Source organism: Cajanus cajan, chromosome 3, assembly GCF_000230855.2.
Source record: "Cajanus cajan strain Asha chromosome 3, NIPB_CcT2T_4, whole genome shotgun sequence".
In the NCBI taxonomy this organism is placed as follows: Eukaryota; Viridiplantae; Streptophyta; class Magnoliopsida; order Fabales; family Fabaceae; genus Cajanus; species Cajanus cajan.
Genome location: NC_138519.1, coordinates 5466148 through 5488116, shown reverse-complemented (window position 1 = coordinate 5488116; position 21969 = coordinate 5466148). Strand labels below are relative to the sequence as shown.

At 30.6% G+C, this 21969-nt stretch overlaps 2 protein-coding genes across 4 annotated transcripts; both read left to right on the top strand.

Moving 5' to 3' along the window:
- The first annotated feature begins 3552 nt into the window (after positions 1–3552).
- On the top strand, positions 3553–16721 carry LOC109799392 (calcium-dependent lipid-binding protein). 3 transcript variants are annotated; one of them, XM_020359940.3, is made up of 12 exons: positions 3553–3801; positions 3945–4077; positions 11380–11481; positions 11569–11619; positions 12338–12458; positions 12815–12936; positions 13027–13125; positions 13778–13858; positions 13947–14032; positions 14596–14821; positions 15470–15634; positions 16062–16721. In XM_020359940.3, the coding sequence occupies exons 2-12, from the start codon at positions 3973–3975 to the stop codon at positions 16476–16478; spliced, it is 1575 nt and encodes a 524-aa protein (XP_020215529.1). In that variant the 5' UTR covers positions 3553–3801; positions 3945–3972; the 3' UTR covers positions 16479–16721. The 3 variants fall into 3 exon arrangements, with proteins under 3 accessions (XP_020215529.1, XP_020215536.1, XP_020215544.1); XM_020359947.3 differs by having other exon boundaries at positions 3942–4077; XM_020359955.3 differs by having other exon boundaries at positions 3885–4077.
- A 3287-nt stretch (positions 16722–20008) lies between these two features.
- Positions 20009–20682, top strand: LOC109802370 (putative mitochondrial protein AtMg00310). The gene is made up of 2 exons (XM_020363714.2): positions 20009–20337; positions 20412–20682. Exons 1-2 carry the CDS (start codon positions 20009–20011, stop codon positions 20680–20682), a joined length of 600 nt encoding a protein of 199 aa, XP_020219303.2.
- The last annotated feature ends 1287 nt before the right edge of the window (positions 20683–21969 follow it).

The window sequence follows — 21969 nt, the reverse complement described above, 5'->3', positions numbered from 1 at the left end:
AGACTTTTTTTTTTCTTCTTCTTTCAAATGCACATTGTTATACTATATTTGATTTAAGTTGTATTTTATAAAACGGTAAGATACTAAATTTATTTTAGAATAAAAAATTATAAATCATTTATAAAATGTTCAAAAATAATTTGATTTTAATAAGTGACAAGTTATATATATGAAAAAAAAAATATTTAGTACAATAATAAAATTGTATTATTTTTTTTACTAAAATAATAAGATAAGAATTGTTACTAAATATATTGAGTGGTTGAAAATTTTAGTATTTATTTTTCAGGATTTGTATACTTTTAATTTCATTTTTATGCATGAGTCTTAAATAAATAACATAATATTACATATTTTAGTTATTTTTTAAATAATATATTTTTAAAACCGTAAAAATCAAACTAAATTAAACTGTAAAATATTAGTTTGGTTTGATTCAAATTTTACAATATATTTATGGTGTGTTTGAATGAAAAATTTTAAAATTTTAAGGAATTTGAATTACTTTAATTTTAATTTCATCATTTTTTTAAATATGTTGAATAAGTTAATTCAATTTTTTAAAATTTAAATTCTTAGTTTAGATATGAAAATTTGATTTTCACCATAGGTAAAATTGATTTTAAATTTAGATATGAAAATTTAATTTTCACCATAGGTAAAATTGATTTTAAATATATATATATATATATATATATATATATTGAAATTTTAAGATAAATTTAATAATTTTAAAAATATTTTTGAGATAGGAGAGATAAAAGATATATAGTGTAAATAAGAAAGAGAAAATATAAAAATATTCAAATTTTTACTTTTTGATAGAATTTAAAATTGTACTATTTTAAAGAATTTCACATTTGATTGAATTTTAGATTCTTTGTAAATTTTTCATCTAAATAAAATATTTCATCTCGGGACATTTAAAATTTTTACAAAAATGAATTACCCCATTTAAATAAAATCAAATATAACTACACTTAATTATTTTATTTAATTTAAATGACTTTTAAACAAATAACTCCATCACCATCACAAATATGCTGTTATTTGAAACTAAATATAACTCATACTCATACATAGGCATGACAATTTAACCAGCCCCCATGGGTACCCTCCTGAACTCGTCCCGATTTGGACGAGAAAAATCCGTGTTTATCGAGTTTGGGTTCGGGTTTTCCCGATAGATAAAATCGGGGGTAGGAACAGGAATGTTAATATATGTCACGCCTCTGCCCCACTTAATAATATAATTAAAAAATTATTTATATATATATATATATAAACAAAAATTAGAAATATTTATATGTAAAAATTTATATTATTTTACTTTTTTTAAAAAAAATTGTTTATATTTATTTTATTAAAAAAAAGAAGAAAAAAAACTTAGAAGTAAGGGCGGGGCGGGGAAACTCAAAGCCCACCAAAAATAGAAATGGATACCTAAATTTTATCTCAGCGAGTATCAAAGACAAGCGACGGTATAAATCTGCGAGGACAGAACAGAAAACCTAAAACTTACCCACCCCAGCCCATTATCATGCCTACTCATACTAAACAACATACAAATTCAAACTGTCAACTGTTTTTTAAATGCTGTTAACGATCTAAATCATAAAAAACAATTATAAAATTAATAATAAATAAATAAGTAATAGAAACTTGTTGAAATTGGAGGTCATAGATTTCGTTTTTCAAACTACAATAATTCAATTACCTAAAATATAGGCACCATGCCTCCCTCCTCTAAGTACACAATCTGCTAAGTAGGACCCAAAATTGTTGTTAAGGAATATGATATTCTAATTGTGCTTCCATCCATCATCCAGCTAACACTCAGCTGGATATTTTTGTCAACTCATCCCAACCTAACAAATACCAATATCATTTTTCAACCCCCCTGAATAAATAAATAAGACAGAGAAAAACTAAGCTTTATTTATAAACTTTGCATTAAGAAAAGACCACAATGCATTAATTACTTACACATGCAAAGTCATTTTCCAAAGAAAAAAATATCCCACCTTAACCGTGAAGCAACTGGGGCATGACACATGATAGTAAGCTTATCTTAGCCAAAGATGGATTAAAAGCAAATAGCCTTGTTATAGAAGAAGAAGAAGAAGAAAGAGATAAGTAAGATTTGAAAATTGTATTTCATTTAGAAATTATGTGTTTAAGTATATTTATAAAGGCTACCTTGTTTGTTCCTTTGTGAAAAAGTACCTTTTAATTTTTTTTAAAAAAGAAACATGTTTAAACCAAGTATAATAGTGGGATACATTTCTTTTGAAAAAGGTCAAAATTTTGAAATTAGTTTAATACATTTTTAAAGTTATGAACATCACGTGACTACACAGAAAAATGATTCTATTAAACTTATCTATATGCTTATCGAAATTTAGATCACAATTTGAAGTTAATTTATTTATTCAATTTATGATTTACAAATTATATTCCACAAGAATAATCCTATTCTAATTTATTTTTATTGGTTTTACAATATGAAAAAGAGATAAGAAAAGGAGAAAAAGAGCGTGATGAAATGAATAATATAATTAAAATCAGAAGAAAAATAAATATGTAAAAAATGTTGTGAAAGTGATAAATGAAATAACATTACTCATTCCACATGCACATTTAATTGCCTCCAATCCCTTCTCACTTGGTCTGAAAAGTGAAGGCAACACATGATTTGCCCCAAAAATTAGGTTAGGGTGGTGGATAGAGACAAATTCCAAGTGTCGTCAAAAGCACTGGAACTAACAACTTTCATTTTTCACTCATATTTCCAAAACCAAACGGTCCAAACGGTCAAGATTCAACCCCCAATATGTGTAATTCTCAGTATGAAACCTACAGAAAAATATGAAAAAATTAATAATATATGTGTTTTATATTTTATAATGAATAAGAATTTTATATGGTTCTTCTAAAAAAAAGAATTTTATATGGTTATATGATTATAAATTATCATATGTAGATTTATTAATTTCTATAATAAATATATTTAAAATTATGAGTTAGTTTTTTAAATTTAAAATAATTAAAAATAATAATTTTAAAAACAATTTTTTAAGAAATAAATAAGAACGATTTTTTACATAAACAAAATACTATTTATTTTTAAATAAATAATTTAGAAAAATACATAAAACTGAAAATAGTTTATTTTTTTAAAATTATTTCTTTTTAATAATTTTATACGAATATTTTTTAAGATTTAAATTTTACTAATCTACACTTGTGGAACTTCTATTGACTAAATATTAATTTAATATAGATAAGAATAGAATTAAGAAGTACGATTCCATTATTTAATTATAACTTATTAAATATAATAAATTTATTAATATTAACGATTATTATTTTAAAATTATACAAACCATAATTTATCATTCATCGATAATATAGTTTTTTTTTAATATACAAAACGTTACATAAAAAAATAAACTCTAAACAAATTACAGAAGAAAAGGAAACTGTAAATGCATAAATGCAAGCAATGTTGAAGATGTGGAGACCCTATAAAGCTTAAATGCTTTGTTTTCTGTAAAAAAAAAATGTTTTGTTTTCAATCTCGTGGAGGGAGGGATAGAAGATGAACCCACAACTCTGAAAGTGACGTTAGAAACGAGAAAGTTTCCATTATTCACAGTTTTGAAAACTCAAACAAAACAGTGGAAGAAGGAGTCCCACACATCCAAGCATTAACCAACCAAAAAAATAAAAATCAACACTTTGGGTTTTCTTTTTGGTCTCTCTGCAGAATCTCATTCCAATTGGCGTTCATCCTCTAAAGTAAGACCCTTTGAGATGCTCTTCTCAATTTTCACTCAAAGTTTCGTTTTTGGTTGACTTGGATTTTGTTTTGTGATTCTTAGGCTTGAATTTGTGCCCTTTTCTCATGTGGGTGTTTCTGGTTTGTGTTTTTTTGTAAGAAGGGAAAGGTGGTGTTTGGAATCTGGGAAAATGGGTTTGATTTCTGGGATTTTTATGGGCGTGTTATTTGGCATCGCATTGATGGCTGGATGGGCGCGCATGATGAGGTACCGAAGTGCCAAGCGAATTTCAAAGGTATGTGTAATGATGGCTTTTGTTTCAGTTCACTCATGCTTTGGTTTTGTTGATTAATGTTTGAGAGATGATGTGGAGTTCATTGTACTAGGCAATGTAGGGAAAAATGTTGATGAATAGAGAAGTGATTAACGGGTGGCTTTTTTCAATTTTGAAACGGAAAATTTGGGTGATTATTGGGTTCATGGGAGTGTCAATAATCCACTGGTGGATTTTCATAAAGCTTATCATATGGGAGGGTTGTAACTTGTAAGTAATCAATGTGAGAATGCATCGCATAGGGAAACAATACTGAATTTGAATAACGAATACTATTTGTCCCCAAAAATTATACTAGTAGAATGAAACAACATATCTGAAAAGAACCTGGTGGGAGAGTAGCACATAATGTGCTTTTGTTAAGCAATTGGTTTGGACAAAGAACCTTAATTAGATGCAATTTTCAGAATTTCTTTCTCTCAGTAAAAACTAAAAAGTAGAAGCAGAATCTCGTAAGCACTAAGCAATACCTATGGCTTTGATTTTTAGTTGGGATGTGAATACAATTCTCCATTACCTTCCTCAACTGATGTGGAGAACCGGAGATTTTGTAGCACTATTTCGGTTTATAACTATTAGAGCCTAATTTAATTTTAAACTATAATATGCTTTATGAGTTATGATTAAGATATGCAACTGCCCTTTATATCGAAAGTGTTACAGTTAACCTGGATTACAACGTTAAATCAAACTAATGAGCTTTGTAGATCTTTAAACTTCATGAATTCTATTTTTTTCTGCCTCCTGTATGAAGTGCAGTTGTGCGTAAGCATTATTTTGTCGTATGAAATTTACTTGTATGTTCAAACTGCGATGCACCTCATAATTATTACCCTCCACATTGCACAAACTCACATTTTTCTGTTCTCTGATTTGCTTTATCATAATATGACTTGAGAAGTGAACAAGTCAAGATGATGTTGGACTGACTGAAAAGTACAGTCTCTTATTCCTGCTCAAGTCAAATCTATTTTCTGCTTATTCATAAGATAAGACAGTTTGTACTTTGGATTGTTCTGGCAAGTTTTCTTCTAAATCGTATTTTCAGTTTCTAAATTCTTTTCCTAGTAATCAAAGTTTCCAACTTTGAAGTCCATTCTCCCTTAAAAGGTTAGGTCTTTTGCTGGATAATGGTACTTAACAAGATTATTACTAGTGACTTGTTCCATATTCAGGGGTCTCATGTGAGTATGTGACCCTTTCTTCTGATATTTGTGTTAGGTGCAGAACCAATTTAGAAATAGTAACCATCTTTTGATGTATTGTAAATTAGCCACTTTCCTTTGAAACATTCTCTATGGAGTTCTTGATAAGTATTATGTGAGTCAGTGAGTGTGTCCTACAACTTTGGAGCACATTATGGTGGTTCTGAATAAAGTTTATGACAAAAATTAAAGAAGCTAAGATTTTGCAGCAGTTTTCTGTCTATGCAATATACATACATTTTTGGTGCATTTTTGCTAAAAAAACAATAATGCTTACCCTTTAAGGGTGTGTTTGGAACCCCTTTACATCAATGCAAATGAAAATTCACAAATTCCGATGCACCAAACTAAAAAGTAAAAAATTGTCTTTTCCATTCAACGTGGTTTTGGAGTTTTTAAACTGGAAATCAAACATGCACTAGGGGTGTTTCTTTGCCCTTGAACTTGTTATGGGGTAGGATTATGTCTGTGGCCTCTATTTGGTGTTCCTCATGGTTGGTTGTGATGACATACATGAATGGCAGCTTTGGTGCATTGTTGAATTTTCACATATGTTGTATGCAGTATTTCTATCTCCCTATTTGTATAATTCTGTGCTTTCTGATAGCACTCGGGAGACCCTCTCTTAAAAGCTAGTTGCTTAGGGGGAGAACCAAGCCAGCCACTTAAGTAATTCTTCAAACATCCCACCCTTGACCCCAAGACCCAACATCTCAAAAACTGACAGTCTATGATGCTTCACTCGGCCTTTTTGCCGGTTGCAGAGGCAACGAGGTAGCCCATTGGGGACATGACCACCCCATGATTTTCTAAACTTTTGTAGCACTATAAATTTGTTAGATAAATTTCTTTATAAACACCTTTAGGAGAAGAAAAAATGAAATATTTTTTTTTTATAAATTAAACTTAGCTTATACATATGCTAAAAAACATATTTTGGAGAAGCTAATGAAGAGTTTTTGAGAAGTTAGTTTATGCATAAGTTAATTTTAATTTTTTTTTTAAATTATTTATTCTTTTCTTATTTTTTCTATGGAAAAAAGTTTATCCCAAGTCTGTTTAGATATAAATTTAAAAGTGTGTTTGAAAGTTTTTCCTATTGAAAATAAAAAATATTTCTCAACAGAGAAACTCTCATAAATATTTCTAACTTGTATTCAATCAGACTCTCTACAAAGAAAACTATCTTGTTGGCCTACCTCTTCTCACTCCTCATTAATATTATATTATTCTTTTATTGTTTGAAAGTTAAAAGCTTAAAACTCTTTTTTTTTTTTTAACTTTCCTCTCATTTGTAGTTTCTCACTCACATTCCATTAGAAAGAAAAGAAAGGCTTTGGCAGTTTTGCATTCGTTCATTGCCTACTTTGTGTTGTGCCCTTGTGCCTTCCCCATTTCTTGTTGCCTTTACTTGGTCCCGTGAGTTTTCTTTATTCTGCCACTTTTTAAAATATTGGTAGGATTCCCATTATTTTTTTTTTTCATTTTTCCCTTTTTGTTATTAAGTTTCTTTCATATATTAGTGGTAGGGTCCCACTCAAAATCCTGCACATACTCGGGCTTGGCCATGAATAATAAGATATTAAAATAATTTAATGCCTTTTATAACATGATTGACATTGTATAAATCCATTGCAAGATCTCCTCCCCGATATTTACTAGTAGAAAAACTAGTTTTTGAACACATAAAACAAGGGGTTTCGTTTAGCAATTAATCATACATTTATGTTAAGTTAACGTATCCAAGTATTTACAAGGGGTCTAGGTTATGTGAGTGTCGTAAATCCCTTATATTGATTTCGATTCCAACAGATCTTAAAAAACATTTTCAAATATTTATCCTGCGTGACTCATTTAGCAATATTTTTTAGACTTATGCTTAGTTAATATATCCAAGTATTTAAGTTAACATATATTTTGTTATTTCACATATTTTGTATTGGGTTTTGAGTACCTTTGAATGTGATTATGTATTTATTTTCATTATAAAAAGAATATGATAGTTATACTATTGTATCAAACTGGTTCATTCTATACTCAAATATAAAACATAAAAAAAAAATCTAACTTTACTCTATTTAATGATATCATCTTCGAGATATCTTTTATTTAATTGATACTTTATTTTCAATTATTATTTTTTATTGGTTCAATCACCTTTTTATTCCCTATATTTGAATAACTTTCCTCTTAGTCCCTATTGATATAAATAAATAGTACGTCTTAGTCCCTACACAAACAAAAAAAATTTCAAATTAGTCTTTGTCATTATTTTGTGTTTAGCATCGTTTATGTAGTGTTTTCATGGCCTTAAAATCCATCATTTTTTTTCCACGTGGGATGTTGTCATTTGTTGTAGACCCTATATCGGTTTCCTCCTCATCACAAGATTCATTTCCTTGCAACCATTGTTTGTGCTACCATTGTTGGAGGGATGGAATGCTAGGTCTTCAACCAATGACAATCATTTTTGAAGGTTTGAGTGTTGTGTTAACTAACAAGTACCACATCCCAACCCATTTTCCAATCCAACAATGGTTAAATGGAGTTGGGTCAACATTTTCATGGTCACATCAACAACATATAAACAACGTTAGACATAAATTAATAGCAGAAACTGATTTGGAAAAAATGTGTTTGTGTAAGGATTAAAACCTACTATATCTAACAATAGGGACTGAAAGAGAAAGCTTGTGTAAGTACAAGGACGAAGAATGTCATTAAATATTTTTTATTCTTAATATCAAGTTCTAATGAAGGATAGTATAGGAAAAAAATATTTTTAATTGAGATTAACAAAATTAAATGATATTAACTAACTTTCTTAATTAACTTATAAAATAATTATTTTTGCTTATAATTGAGTTTGAAGGGAGTATTACATACATTATGCATGTGGTAGTTAATTATTTTTTATTCATGACATGCTCTTGAACAAAATCATCAATCATGGTTCGATCCATGCTTTTTAGTTAGCTCCTCTCATAGGTAGTCCTTTTCTGAAGAAAAAAAATAGAAAAGAAAAAAAGAAAAACTAGATTTTGATACCAATAAATAAGTATCCTAGCACTTGGGTAGAGAGGGTACCTAAAATGCCCCCAACCCACATAGCTCACTAGAGCTTTGAAGTAATCTCATCTGTCTTCATAAATATTTTCAGCTCAACCTCAATTAGAGACTAGAGTTATCTCAATTCGTCTTTGACTCGAGTATTTTCGATTCAAATTTAGCAAAAATAATCTTAACTCGATCTCACATTGGCTTCGATCAGAAAGTATTTTCAACTTGTACTTGGCAAAATTAATTTCAATTTGGCCTCAACAATGTGATTGCTCTGATTTTTGGGGTGAAATAAATTTCTATAACTTTTGATTACTTAAAAATTACAATGAGGTTTCATGATAAATGTGGAAAATAAATATAGTAGGGGTACGGGTTTTCAATATGTTAACATGTTTGTGAGTCAATGGAATGAAATAGTGGGAAGAGAAGAGATGAGATGGAGCGTAAATAATGTTCCATTTTTTGTTTATTTATAAAAGAAATTAATTAGAATGCACGAATAGTATAAAAGTCTTTTACTCGGCCATCTAATAACAAATTGACATGTATGGAAAGTTATTAACTTTTAAAATTATCTGAACCACTATTGTCGTCTGGTAGTGAGAGTTGAATTAGTATGTGCAGAATTTTAAAATTGAATCTTGTTGTTATTATTGTAATTATTAAAAAGGAAATTAAAATAACTACTAAAAGTCATATCTATGATAATTTCTGATTGGTTGATAATATAAAAAATGCATGAAAATTAAACTCTTAAAAAGTTAATGAGGGAATGGAATGAATAGATTTGTAGAATGTGTATATTTAAATTTTCAACCAAGCCCTTAAATATTAAACTAAATTTCAAAAGATAAATTTATCAATTTCAAAATGAACAGCAGGATGTGCAGTTCTGAATCTCACCCTTAGAACTTATTAAACTCAAATTCAAAAGATAATTTTATCAATTAATAAAGATTAAAATATTGTTTTAGTTCTTATAGTTTCATTTATTTTATCTTAATCCTTATAATTTAAAATAGATCTTTTTAGTCTCTATATTTATTTTTTTTCAATCTTTTTAGTTCATGTAGTTTTATATAGATCTTTTTAGTCCTTATACTTACAGATTTCTAATCTTTTTAATTTTTATTGTTATTTTTTTTTAATACTAAAGAGATAATATTACAAAAAAAATTAATGAAGGACTAAAAGGATTAAAAATTTACAAGTATAGAGACTAAAAAAATCTATCTTAAATTATAGGAACTACAAAAGATTGAAAAAAAAAAATATAAAGACTAAAAATATTTATTTTAAACTATAGAGATTATAAGGTAAAGTAAGTGAAAATGTGAAATTATAGGACTAAAAAAATATCTTTAAATATTATTAAATTAAACCAAAAGACCAAATCGATGCAATTCTATTCACAACTGTAGACGATCTTAATTTGGTCCAAACAGAACCCAAAGTTTTGAACTGTACGTAGGAATGAGAAACAAAGAGAAAGGAGAGTCGAAAATTTAGCCTGTTTGATTTGAGAAAACTTTCTTCTTTCAATTTTTGTATTCACAAATAATTACAAAAAAAAACTGCACCTTTGTTCCCTATTTTCAAATATTTGTATAAGAAACAGTGAAACAACTTTTAAAGTTATCATTAAGTTCAACTAAAATCCTGAATTTGGCTTATTTAGCTCATTTGTAACTTAATTATTTTTGCTATTATGAAAATTTTCTTAAATAATTTTTTTTTAACTTTATCAATGTAGCATTTAATAATTATTGAAATACTAGATAATTACCTAGTAATATAAAAATGTGATCAACATGTGATATATGGAATTCAAAACTTTTAGGCTTTTCATAATTTAGTAAATAAAAAATCATTACTTATTGCTATTACAAAAAGAAACTTTAAAATTAATTTAACGTCTATTTATTTTAAGGGGCAACAATGTTTTTTATTTTGGGAAGACAAAATTGAATTTATCAAAAACATCAAACTTAATACAAGATGTGACATGGGATCACTAGAATTAAGTCTATAAAAACAATAATGAATGTGTGTGTGATCAAATTACACCAATGTAACTTTTACAACCATTATACCATTCAATAACTTTCAATTGAATGATGTTTGTGTGTGTGTGATCAAATTACACCAATGTAACTTTTAAAACCATTATACCATTCAGTAACTTTCAATTGAATGATGTTTTTATCAAAATCCACCGATGGAAATATACTTCATTCATATATATTGAAATTTTGAAAATATACAAAAATATTAATAGTTTGATCACATTCTTATTATTGTTCAATTTTAACAAAATTTGGCATACACGTTCAAGGTAATAGAAAGTTTCGATCTAAAGGTGGGTTTTGAGAAATCATCATCGAATTAAAAGTTATTAAATAGTGTAATAGTTGTAAAAGTTACACTAATGTAATTTAAATTCTCCTATATATATATATATATATTATATATATATATATATATATATATATATTATACAAGTCCTTAATGTCGAACTCTTAAAGTTTGGTTTCGGCTCATTTAAATAATTAAGTGTAATCTCAAGCTTAGATTTATTTATTTAATTAAACAAATGAGTAATTGATGAGTCAAGCCTGAATAGTTCAGGGATAACTTAACCCATTTACACTCTTACTTGGAAGTAACATCCTGTATGGCTTGGGTAAAATGTCAAATGAGATTTAGTCTTTATCTAAGCCGAGTAGTGCCGTGTGATCATGCAACCAACCTCACTTAGTGGCATAAGGCTTTTGTTGTTGCTGTTGTTGTCATAAGCCAACCATATGATATATAGCCTAATTGCACCCTTTCATTGGAGAAAGACCGGGGTCTATGACATTAACACTTAACAGGGATATTATTATTTATTTTCTTTAGTTGTTTTCTAAGCTAACCATATTTTCTACTTAAAAAATGTCCTGTTTTAACATTTTCTTTTCTTTGTCTTAATGTTTGATATTTATTTTCTTTGCAGGCAGCTGACATTAAACTCCTTGCATCCCTTAACAGAGATGATTTAAAGAAAATTTGTGGTGATAATTTGCCTGAGTGGATATCTTTTCCTGTATATGAGCAGGTGGATTTGAAATAATTTTATACAGTGCACCTATTATTTTGTCATGTTTGTGTTGTGTGTATGACTTCCTTGCATGGGCTTTTACAGGTGAAATGGCTAAACAAGGAACTGACCAAACTTTGGCCATTTGTGGCAGAAGTGAGTATGCTTGCACACTTATTATGTATTTGTATAATTTACAACAGTTTGGGCACTGTCATCCATTGATTTCTTACAAGTTACAATTTTTTGTTTTATATATTTGAACTTAAATGTTCCTAAAATTTCTGTAGTTGCGTATGCTATTTTATATAATGTAATTTATGTTTCATTTGTAATCAAAATTAGATTGGTTATTGATTCTGGTATATTAGAGTATATTGTTTCTAATACTCCATATGCGTTGTTTAAAAGATTTTTTTTCCTCTAGCATTAGTTATCATGTGTTTATATGACTTTTGTTCTGGCAATAGCAATACAAAATATTCATGTTCCAACAATATCCTTGAATTAATCTTTCATTGGTCAAGAATATCATTCTATCAGTTTCATGAATTTAATGATTTACTTTAGATGTCACGATGTTTTGTGGCTTGAAGAGTAATATTCTAAAAGCCAAAAGCCCTACAGTGCTTGATTTGTCTGCTACATCCCCATGGTGTTTGAAGTTCGTAATTACTAGTAGCCCAAGAAGAAGCATTAATGATTTGCAGAACAAATATTTTATTATGGCTTCAAGTGATATTATTTGCTAGTATGTATGGTATGGACATCAGAACTGACCAATGAAAATTGCTCTTGTTCTGTAGTTACAAAGGCAAAGATCTGTTTTGCTTAAATAGATGAATTGATCTTGATGGGTTTTGTTTTCCTTTAGGCAGCAACTTTGGTGATCAGAGAATCTGTTGAACCACTACTAGAAGAGTACAGACCTCCTGGCATTACTTCATTGAAGTTCAGCAAGCTGTCACTTGGAAATGTGGCCCCAAAAATTGAAGGTATCGACCAATAGTAGTTCCTCAGCACATTCTTTTCCACAGTAAATTTACTACTGCTTTGTCTATCTATATTGACAGCATTTCTTTTAGATTGCGTCATGTTTAAAATAAGTGTGACTCTTTCGCGCATCTTATGGTTGTTTCAAGGGATCTTCAATTACTGATTTGCCTAGACATTGGACAGCTATGATGCATCTTTTAGCCAGTTTGACTCTTTTCTTCTTTTGTTTTCTTTATTGAGGATTTGGTAACCTCCCCTGGTGTTTCTTTCCCTGGTGTTTCTTTCCCTTCGCCAAAATGTTTGTCCATTTCTTGTGTATAGAATTTGTATATGCATAATTTCTCCATCCATGCAGGTATTCGTGTTCAGAGCCTTACCAAAGGTCAAATCATAATGGATATTGATTTCCGTTGGGGTGGTGATCCTAGTATTATTTTGGCTGTTGAAGCTGCACTTGTTGCATCAATCCCTATTCAGGTAAGACTTAGCAGAGTATTTTTCTGTTAAATTTCATCACATTCCTTTTGCAATCTGTCAAAATTTGAGTCTTGTTGCCTTTTGTTTCAGCTGAAAGATCTTCAGGTTTTCACCATCGTCCGTGTTATATTCCAACTTGCTGAAGAGATCCCTTGCATTTCTGCTGTTGTTGTAGCTCTGCTAGCTGAGGTAATCTTATGACTCTATGAGGATGGAGGGGCAAAGAATAAAGAATACAATGAGTTTGTTTATGAAAGCATGAAATTGCATATGAAAGGATATGGTGGCTCTATCTTGATGAGTTTTTTTGTTCCATTTTTTCTTACTACTCCCGAGTTTGTTAAAAAAGATAAACTTGGTTTTTTTCAAACTCCCGTTTACAATTTTCTTTGTCCAAACCCTTTTGCTGACTCATGTAAATATATAGTTCAAAGCATTTGGATTGACCATTTACATGAGTTGCATATGCATTTTGTTTCGTCACTGCAGGATATGTTTGTGTAGCATTAATTCTCTGTTTTTTCTCTAAGAATTTGTATGAATATATAGGCAGTTGATTAACCAAAAAGCCAATAAGGTTGATAAGAGGTCCCTTCATATCAAACACATGTTAATTGCGTTTAAATATCAAGATCAGTGACTCACCAAGTGATAATGTTAGGGCCATTATTAGGACGATACACTTGAAGATAGTGAATGGGAGGACACTGTTGTTAATAACTAAATCTATATTCTACTTTAATTCTTGAAAACTTTATGAGCCTGGTTTAATACGTTATCCCAGCTGAACATTTTTGTTTCACTTTTGTATTTTCTGACTTTTTCATTAATATTTAATCAGCCAAAGCCCAGAATTGATTATACTCTGAAAGCTGTTGGCGGAAGTTTAACGGCTATTCCAGGAATTTCAGATATGATTGATGTGAGTTATTGTTTAATGTACTGCATTTTTCCCTTGTACTTTTTTTAAGTAGCACTTATAACACTAATATTTACCATCCATTTCATAGGATACTGTGGACTCAATTGTTACTGACATGCTCCAATGGCCTCATAGAATTGTGGTTCCACTTGGTGGTATTCCTGTTGATATCAGGTAAATATGAATCATATACTCAAATGGCATTTTTGCCTTTGGTTTTATTCTTTCATATGGAAAATAGAAACATTACTACGCATGTTGCTATATCCTTTCAAAGAAAAATAAAATGAGTGAGTGTAAGCACAAAACATCAGTCTTATCCCACCAAGTGAAGTTGGCTACATTGATCACATGACACCATTTGGTTCAGTTAAAAACCAAATTCCCAAGGATACTATTTAACATGAGATCCTTTTTAATAACTTCCTCCAATGTCCTTCATAATCTCTCTTCCATAGGTGTCTTTCTTTGCACATGTCCAAACCACATTAACTTTCTATCATATTTTCCTCGATAGGTGTCACACCAACATCTCCTTGTATAGTTGTATACAATCATTTTGTATCCTATCCATTCTTGTTTGATCATACATCCATCTTAACATTCACATTTTTGCTACTTCCATTTTCGCCTCTTTTAATTACACCACCCCTCCTAACCTCCTTTGACAAAAGAAAAACAAGCTTCGAATGTCAATTTCAATGTTAGTCTGCTCAAATATGTTCTCTTTCTTGCAGTGAACTGGAGCTTAAACCTCAGGGAAAACTTGCAGTGACTGTAGTGAAAGCGACTGGTTTAAAGAATATGGAAATGATTGGAAAGTCAGATCCTTATGTAGTCGTGCATATTCGACCATTATTTAAGTATAAAACCAAGGTTGTTGATAACAACTTGAATCCTACTTGGGATGAGACATTTCAGTTGATTGCAGAAGACAAAGAGACCCAATCACTCATTCTCGAGGTTTTTCCCTACTAATACTCAGCTCCATAAATTACGCTAATTACTTGTGGAAGAATTTGAAAATTTTGATTTCTTCATATATGTTCAATATATATGAAGACGAAAATCTGGTAAATTGCCTGATTGTGGTTTTGATATTAATGAAAGATGATTTTAGAAGCATATTACAAACTTCTTCCCAAGTATGATTACCTTTGTGTCACGGCTCAGATGTTTTGAAGTTTTAACCTTCGAATTCTGATACTACACAAGTCTTTTTTTGTAAACTAGATTTTCTTTGCGACACCTAAAAAAATTCTGATTATATTTTACAATATTTTGCCTCAAGTCACAATTTCTGGATCTGCCCCCAGTGGGAGTATTTATAGGAATCTCTACGTGATTATCTACTCAAATGGCTGGTTTCTTATCCATGTCAGTTCTTGAAATTTTTGTGATAGTTTTTGTTAATATTGACCTGAGGTTGTATGTCTTTATTTAAGCTGGTTCCAACCAAGGGTTTCATCTATCTCTACACACAGTTATAGCGGTTAATATTTTGGTTTAAACTCCGATGTTTTTTGGCCCTATAAATTGACATACACTGTTTCTATACCTTGATTGATTTAAGACAATCAACACAAATGATGTTCATGACTTTCCAAACAGGTTTTTGATAAAGACATTGGGCAAGATAAGCGATTGGGAATAGCAAAGTTACCCCTTATTGATCTAGAAACACAAACTGAAAAGGAGATTGAATTGAGGCTGCTGCCATCACTTGATACACTGAAGGTGAAAGATAAGAAGGATCGAGGAACCTTGACAGTAAAGGTATATGCAATGATCTTTTTTTGGTGAACAAGGATATCTCCTAACCGGAAGTTAATGACTAATTTGTCTAAGTACTGAGATCCACTTAAAAAACTAATGTTTTCCAACAAATGTTTTTCTATACATATGGATCAAGGATTGAATTCTTGACCACATGTTTAAGAAATAAAGTTATCTATCAATCATGTCAGATCTTGTTGAATGATGTATCTATTTGTACTTGATGGTGATTGCTGACATTATCATGGAGTTGGACATGGTATGCATAGTTAGTTACAGATGGGAACTAAGTGAATGTAAAGATTTTTTCTCTTCATTTCAGATTTTCAGCCCTTACTATCACTTGGATAATTTTAAGCCCTCCAAGTTGGTGGTCACTCGTAGCACTCTTGGTTGATTCAAAATCATAATTTGATTGCAATTTCAGGTCTTTTACTATCAGTTTAACAAGGAAGAGCAGCTGGAAGCACTAGAAGCAGAAAAAAAGATACTAGAAGAAAGAAAGAGACTGAAAGAAGCAGGAATCATAGGAAGCACAAGGGATGCACTAGATGGAGCAGTATCAGTGGTAGGGTCTGGTGTTGGACTAGTTGGTACTGGCGTTGTTGCCGGTGCCGGCCTTGTGGGAAGTGGAATTGGTGCCGGAGCCGGGCTTGTTGGCAGTGGCATCGGTGCTGGAGCTGGGCTTGTTGGCAGTGGTCTTGGAGCCTTTAGTAGTGGATTGAGCAAGGCAGGGAAGTTCATGGGAAGGACAATCACAGGTCATAGTGGATCCAAAAAGAGTGGTTCTTCAACTCCAGTCAATAATGCACAGGAGAATGGTGGTGGTGCAAAGCCTCTTTGATTCCTACCTTTGTATTCGTAAAAGTAATGAATGGATCTTTGCAGGTTCAAGCTTTGATGATAGATAGATTACCTGTGTATTAATCTACTAGATTGCCAAAATGATAGCAGAAATGTGAATTTAGTTAAGTTGCATTATCTTTATCTGTAATTATGTTTGACCTGAATTTGCAATAAAAATCGACAAATTGTAAACATTCCTTATTTAGTTCAGTTGCATGATGCAACAATGCAACTTGTATCATCCTTATTTGTGATTATGTTTGACCTGGATTTGTATTGCTAGAGATTGAATCTCAATGATGGTTTTTCCTGTAGCTATAAAATAACCATTCTCCAACACTACAGTATTTTCAATTTTTCATGAACAATGACCTAGTTCTTGAACAAAATAGTCATCATTTCAAGGCCATAATGTGACGTCTTAAACAACAATTAAAAAAAAAAAAAAAACATCTAACTAAAGCTTATGTCAACTAATATGTAGAGTACTCATTTTCGTAATACGATTAATGCTTTGGTTGTTTTTGGATTAAATTAGAATTTATAAGTAGATTTCCGTAATACTCATCTGTCGTGGATCGTAGTACTTTCTATATTATTAATTGTTCTTGCTGGTAAACGGTTCTTGAACAAAATTTAAATCAAAAATCTAATAATAAACAGAAAGAGTTATCACGATAAAAAAATGCTAAAACTGTTGAAACAATTAAAAATTTCTTTGATATTCAGTTGGTCGTGGGTAATTACTACCACTATCTCTGTTTATAAATTCAGGAAATGACAGAGAATAAATAGTTTCTGTGTTTTAATGTTATTAAATTATAAGTCGTACTATTATGATCAAATTATTATAAGTCGTACTAAAATGATCAAACTATACTGCATAAATGTTTTAGTTATGAATGTACATGCTAGCACTTCGAAAAGGAAGTCGATCAGATTCATCAGAAAATATCACGAGAATTATTTACATTATTATCATGATTGTAGTTTTTTTTATTCATAAAATACTAGTTACTATAAAATGATAAATTTGTCAAAAACTATACTAACATAGTGATTTCAAAATGAAATTAGACCGTACAGATAAAGAAGTCAAAAAAGTAGTCACAAGAAGTCAGAAATGGGACCTTATCTCAGAGAATTATTAAGCAGGAATTGAAGTATGTGTCCTTCACGAGATCATAATATCGTATATGCTGAGTTTTGTCCACTATTTTCTGCCACCAGTCATAGGTAAAGAGTTCAAGCCAAGATACCTGTTACCACCCATACCATACAAACACCATTGTTAATTCCTTTGCTTCTTCCTCTCAGATACGAGTCAGATGGCATGTCACATCCTCCCATGGCGCTTTAAATTCAAAAATTAAGCATCACTGTACCTTCTCTTGGAGATTTATTGTATCTTTGAATTTTGGCATTGGTATGAAATGAAAGATATTTTCATTTTAAAGCATTAAAGGAAAACAATATCAATAAGTTTCAAAAACTTAACTCACCTAAATTTTTTGAAAAAAAAATAATAATAATAAAAAACTGTTAAAATATCAAATTAGCCCTTAATTACCTAAAGAAGGAAATAGAAATGCAACAAGATTACTAAAGAGACACAAAGGAAGTGAATTCATGAAGCTAATTTTTTTTTCTTACAATGTTTTCTTTGGAAGTAGTTTTGTTCCATTCATTGTTAAACACTTGATATAAATACTTTTCCTAATAAATATTTAAGTATTAGTTGTCAGGTTGTGAAAAATTAACTTTTTTGTTAAGCCTATTTTTATTTATTGGAAATCTTACGTAAACAAGTAGTATATATAAGTAAGGGGTAACTTTTATCTTATAAGTAAGCTTTGTATAATTAAATTAAACTTAAAATCTACATTGAAATATTATTATTATAAAGAATATTTTTAGATTTATTGAACCATTCATTATTACATTGTTATTGGGTCACTTATATATATCTAGACCTACCGCCTACGAACTTATTCTCAAGATTGTGTTGGAGATTAATAATCTATTTTTAGTATTTTGTTCGTTTTATAGGTTTGTTTGTGGCAATGATATATGTGGTTTCCAACAAATTGCAACTATTAGTGATTCTTTTAAAAATAATATTTGAAAAAAATTATTATGAATTATTAATTAATAGTTAATGGTTAGTATATCTATGTGTTTTAGTATATCTAAAAGTTTCATATCATTTAAGAGTTGAGACAAATGATAGTTTATAAACATTCTATTTTCTTAATTCATCAAGATACTTTTTCAAGTATAAAATTATAATAGTCCAACAAGTATAAAAACGGATAATACCTTGGATATGATAATCATAATAATGTCAATAAACTTATGATTGAAACATTAATATTATAAAAAAGATCTAGTCAGTCTTATTTTTTAACCTTAACTAAGAGGTTTGTTCTGATATGTCTAAAAATCTCACATTACTTAGAAATTGAGATAAATGATGGTTTATAAATACTCTCCCTCCTTAATTTACCGATACACTTTTTTAAAAGTAAATACTAATAACAATGTCAAAACGAGTAATATTTCATTTGTTAATTCTAACAATTTAGTTAAAAAAAAAAAAAGGGATAGAAACCTTTTTCTATTTCCAAAAAGAGGATTTCTCACCCTTTGTGAGGATATCTCTTAAAGAAAGATTAACCAAAAAACCAAATCCAATAATTGACGGATAGTATCCATGTAAGATCCTAGAATATCTTATTTTGGTGCATGACAAATTGACAGTATACTTCAAACCCTAAAATAAGTTTGTTAAAGAAAAAAAGAACTTGAATGGTCCACTGAAATGAATAAGAATGTCAAAGAATAAAATGATGGAGTAGCATGGCTTATTTCTTATGTGCAGAACATGCAAAGGGTATGTGAGAAAGAAGAGGACAAAAATACAGAGGAGCATACATTAATAGAATAATGAACAAATCAGTGACGGTCATAACCTTAATACGACAACTTACCACGTCATTCTCATTTGAACGTTAATACAAATGCATGTTGAGGATACCTTACCTGCAATACTCCCTCACCTGCAAGATCAGTATGTTGTATGAAGACAAACATCACTGTCCCATTCCTTGTCAACGTGGCTGGTCCATTTATGAGGCTGTACCCATATATAACCAAATTCTTAAAAGGAATATGTCTATGAAAAAAATATACATATATTCATGAGTCCAAGCCATTACATAAATCTTATCATCAATTAACGGACAGATTTTGTCTAAGAACCGCCTCAAATTGGGCTATAAAGCTATGCAACATCTTTAAACTTTGCTCTTCATCGAAATATATATATATATATATATATATATATATATATATATATATATATATATATATATATTGTGTATAAATGTATTTTTTGAAAATGAAAGTGTCTTCCTCATTCCTTCATCACTTGGCGATGAGATTCAATGCATGTTAAATTCTTTTTGGTGGGGCTCAAACAGACACTCTGGGAAAGGCATTCATTGGCTTAGCTGGGAAAAATTATCCATGAGTAAAGAACATGGAGGAATGGGCTTTCGCAACCTCTATGGCTTCAACTTAGCCATGCTAGGGAAGCATGGTTGGAAATTCTTAACCAACCAAGATGCTATAGTTACTTGTGTATTTAAAGCTAAATACTTCCCGCGAGGGGACTTTCTGGGGGCCAATCTTGGCCACAACCCGAGTTTCACATGGCGTAGCATCCACGCTTCACAGGTAGTGGTAAGGGGGGGCATGCGGTGGTGTATTGGTAATGGTCTTTGCATCAAGCCATGGGTTGATCCCTTGCTACGTCAACAAGGTAAGCCCTATGTGACATCTTTGCCTCCAGCAGGGTATATGAGGAGATCAGGATAGCTGACCTAATTGACTTTGAGAATGACACTTGGAAGTTTGATCTTATCAACAGGATTTTCAACCAACATGACATTGATGCAATAAAAGATATCCCACTTCTCCAGCTTGACGAAGCAGATACATTCATGTGGAATCTCAACAGGAAAGGCTCGTACTCTGTTAAGTCTGCTTATTATCTTATTATGGAGTCCCTGTTATGCAACTTTATCTCAAGGGTCCCTGGTGATTGGAAAAAGTTATGGGCTCTACCTATTTCACATAATATGAAAATCCTTCTTTGGAGACTTCTTAGAGACTGTCTTCCTTCACGCCAACACCTTTAGCAAAAAGGAGTCCCTTGTACCTCCCTTTGTCCCCACTATGAAGCTGCACAAGAAAACAATTGGCACATTTTCTTTGGTTGTCAAGAAGCACAGACCGTATGGCAAGCAAATGGCATATGGCAACATATTAAACCCTTAGTAGATGTAGGTGAAGGAATTGTAGAGGTCATCTTTTCCTTACTTGGCAGCATATCTCAAAGCCATATTGTTGAAGTCGTGGTCACGCTTGGTTGTGTCTGGAGGCGTCGAAATGCTAAGGTTTGGGATCAGGACGACCCACCTTCAGGTGTAGCCATCTCACAAGCAAAGCAACACTTTCGGGATTGGCAAGTGGCACAAGCAAGATCGTCAACACAAAGGATCCCTCCTGTACACGATTTACAATGGAAAAAGCCCCATGTAGGGATGTTTACGTGCAATATTGATGTTGCTCTCTTCCAGGACTCATCCTGCTTTGGGTATAGCATGTGCATTTGAAATGATCATGGACATTTTCTCACAGTCAAAACTGGTTGGGCTCATGGCCTTCCACCTGTTCATGAGACTGAAGCTACAGCTCTACTTATAGCCATCCAATGGATAGTAACTTTGAGCCTCACCCACGTAACCCTTGAGTCGGATTGTAAATCTGTCCTTGACGCTCTATCTAGGACTCAATCACACCACTCAGAATATGGGTTTCTTCTTAATAAGTGTAGAAGATTGCTACACAATCATCCGAACTTATCACTAAAGTTCATCTCGAGGCAAGCCAGTCGGGTCGCTCACTATTTAGTTAGGGCGTCACGACGTTATGCTAGCTCTCACACTTTTGAATTTATTCCCTCATGTATTGTTCCAATTATTTTGAATGAAATGACATAATCTTATTCCCCTAAAAAAAATGAAAAGTATATATTTTTTCAAAAAAAAATAGTGTAAAGTTAAAGATTTTTTTAAAACTGATATTTTTTAAATAAATGTGTAATTTTAAAATTTTAATAAATTTAATTTATTACCTATTGTATATCTATACCAAAATGTGTAACTATTTTTTATCTTCACTTTTTAGTAGATGAATATACCTCTCAAATGTGAAGAGAAAAAAAATTTTGCAACCATCTATTTTATTATCTTTTTATTTTATCTTTAATTTTTTTAAAAATAATTATATATAAAAAAGATATATTCCTTTGATTTCCATTTTTTTTAAACATTTATATTTTTTTTATTATATATTATTTCCATTGTCATATCTTAAAGATAAAATAGAAGAAAAATATATATAAAAAGAATAATTATTCACTC

What these genes read in the sequence shown, in the direction of transcription:
- LOC109799392 (XM_020359940.3), top strand. Translation starts at nt 3,973, where the DNA reads ATGGGTTTGATTTCTGGGATTTTTATGGGCGTGTTATTTGGCATCGCA. An exon ending in CTTTTCCTGTATATGAGCAG is followed by an intron (nt 11,482 to 11,568) that starts GTGGATTTGAAA and finishes GGGCTTTTACAG; the next exon opens with GTGAAATGGCTAAACAAGGA. An exon ending in TTTGGCCATTTGTGGCAGAA is followed by an intron (nt 11,620 to 12,337) that starts GTGAGTATGCTT and finishes GTTTTCCTTTAG; the next exon opens with GCAGCAACTTTGGTGATCAG.
- LOC109802370 (XM_020363714.2), top strand. Translation starts at nt 20,009, where the DNA reads ATGAGTAAAGAACATGGAGGAATGGGCTTTCGCAACCTCTATGGCTTC. An exon ending in ACATCTTTGCCTCCAGCAGG is followed by an intron (nt 20,338 to 20,411) that starts GTATATGAGGAG and finishes TCTTATCAACAG; the next exon opens with GATTTTCAACCAACATGACA.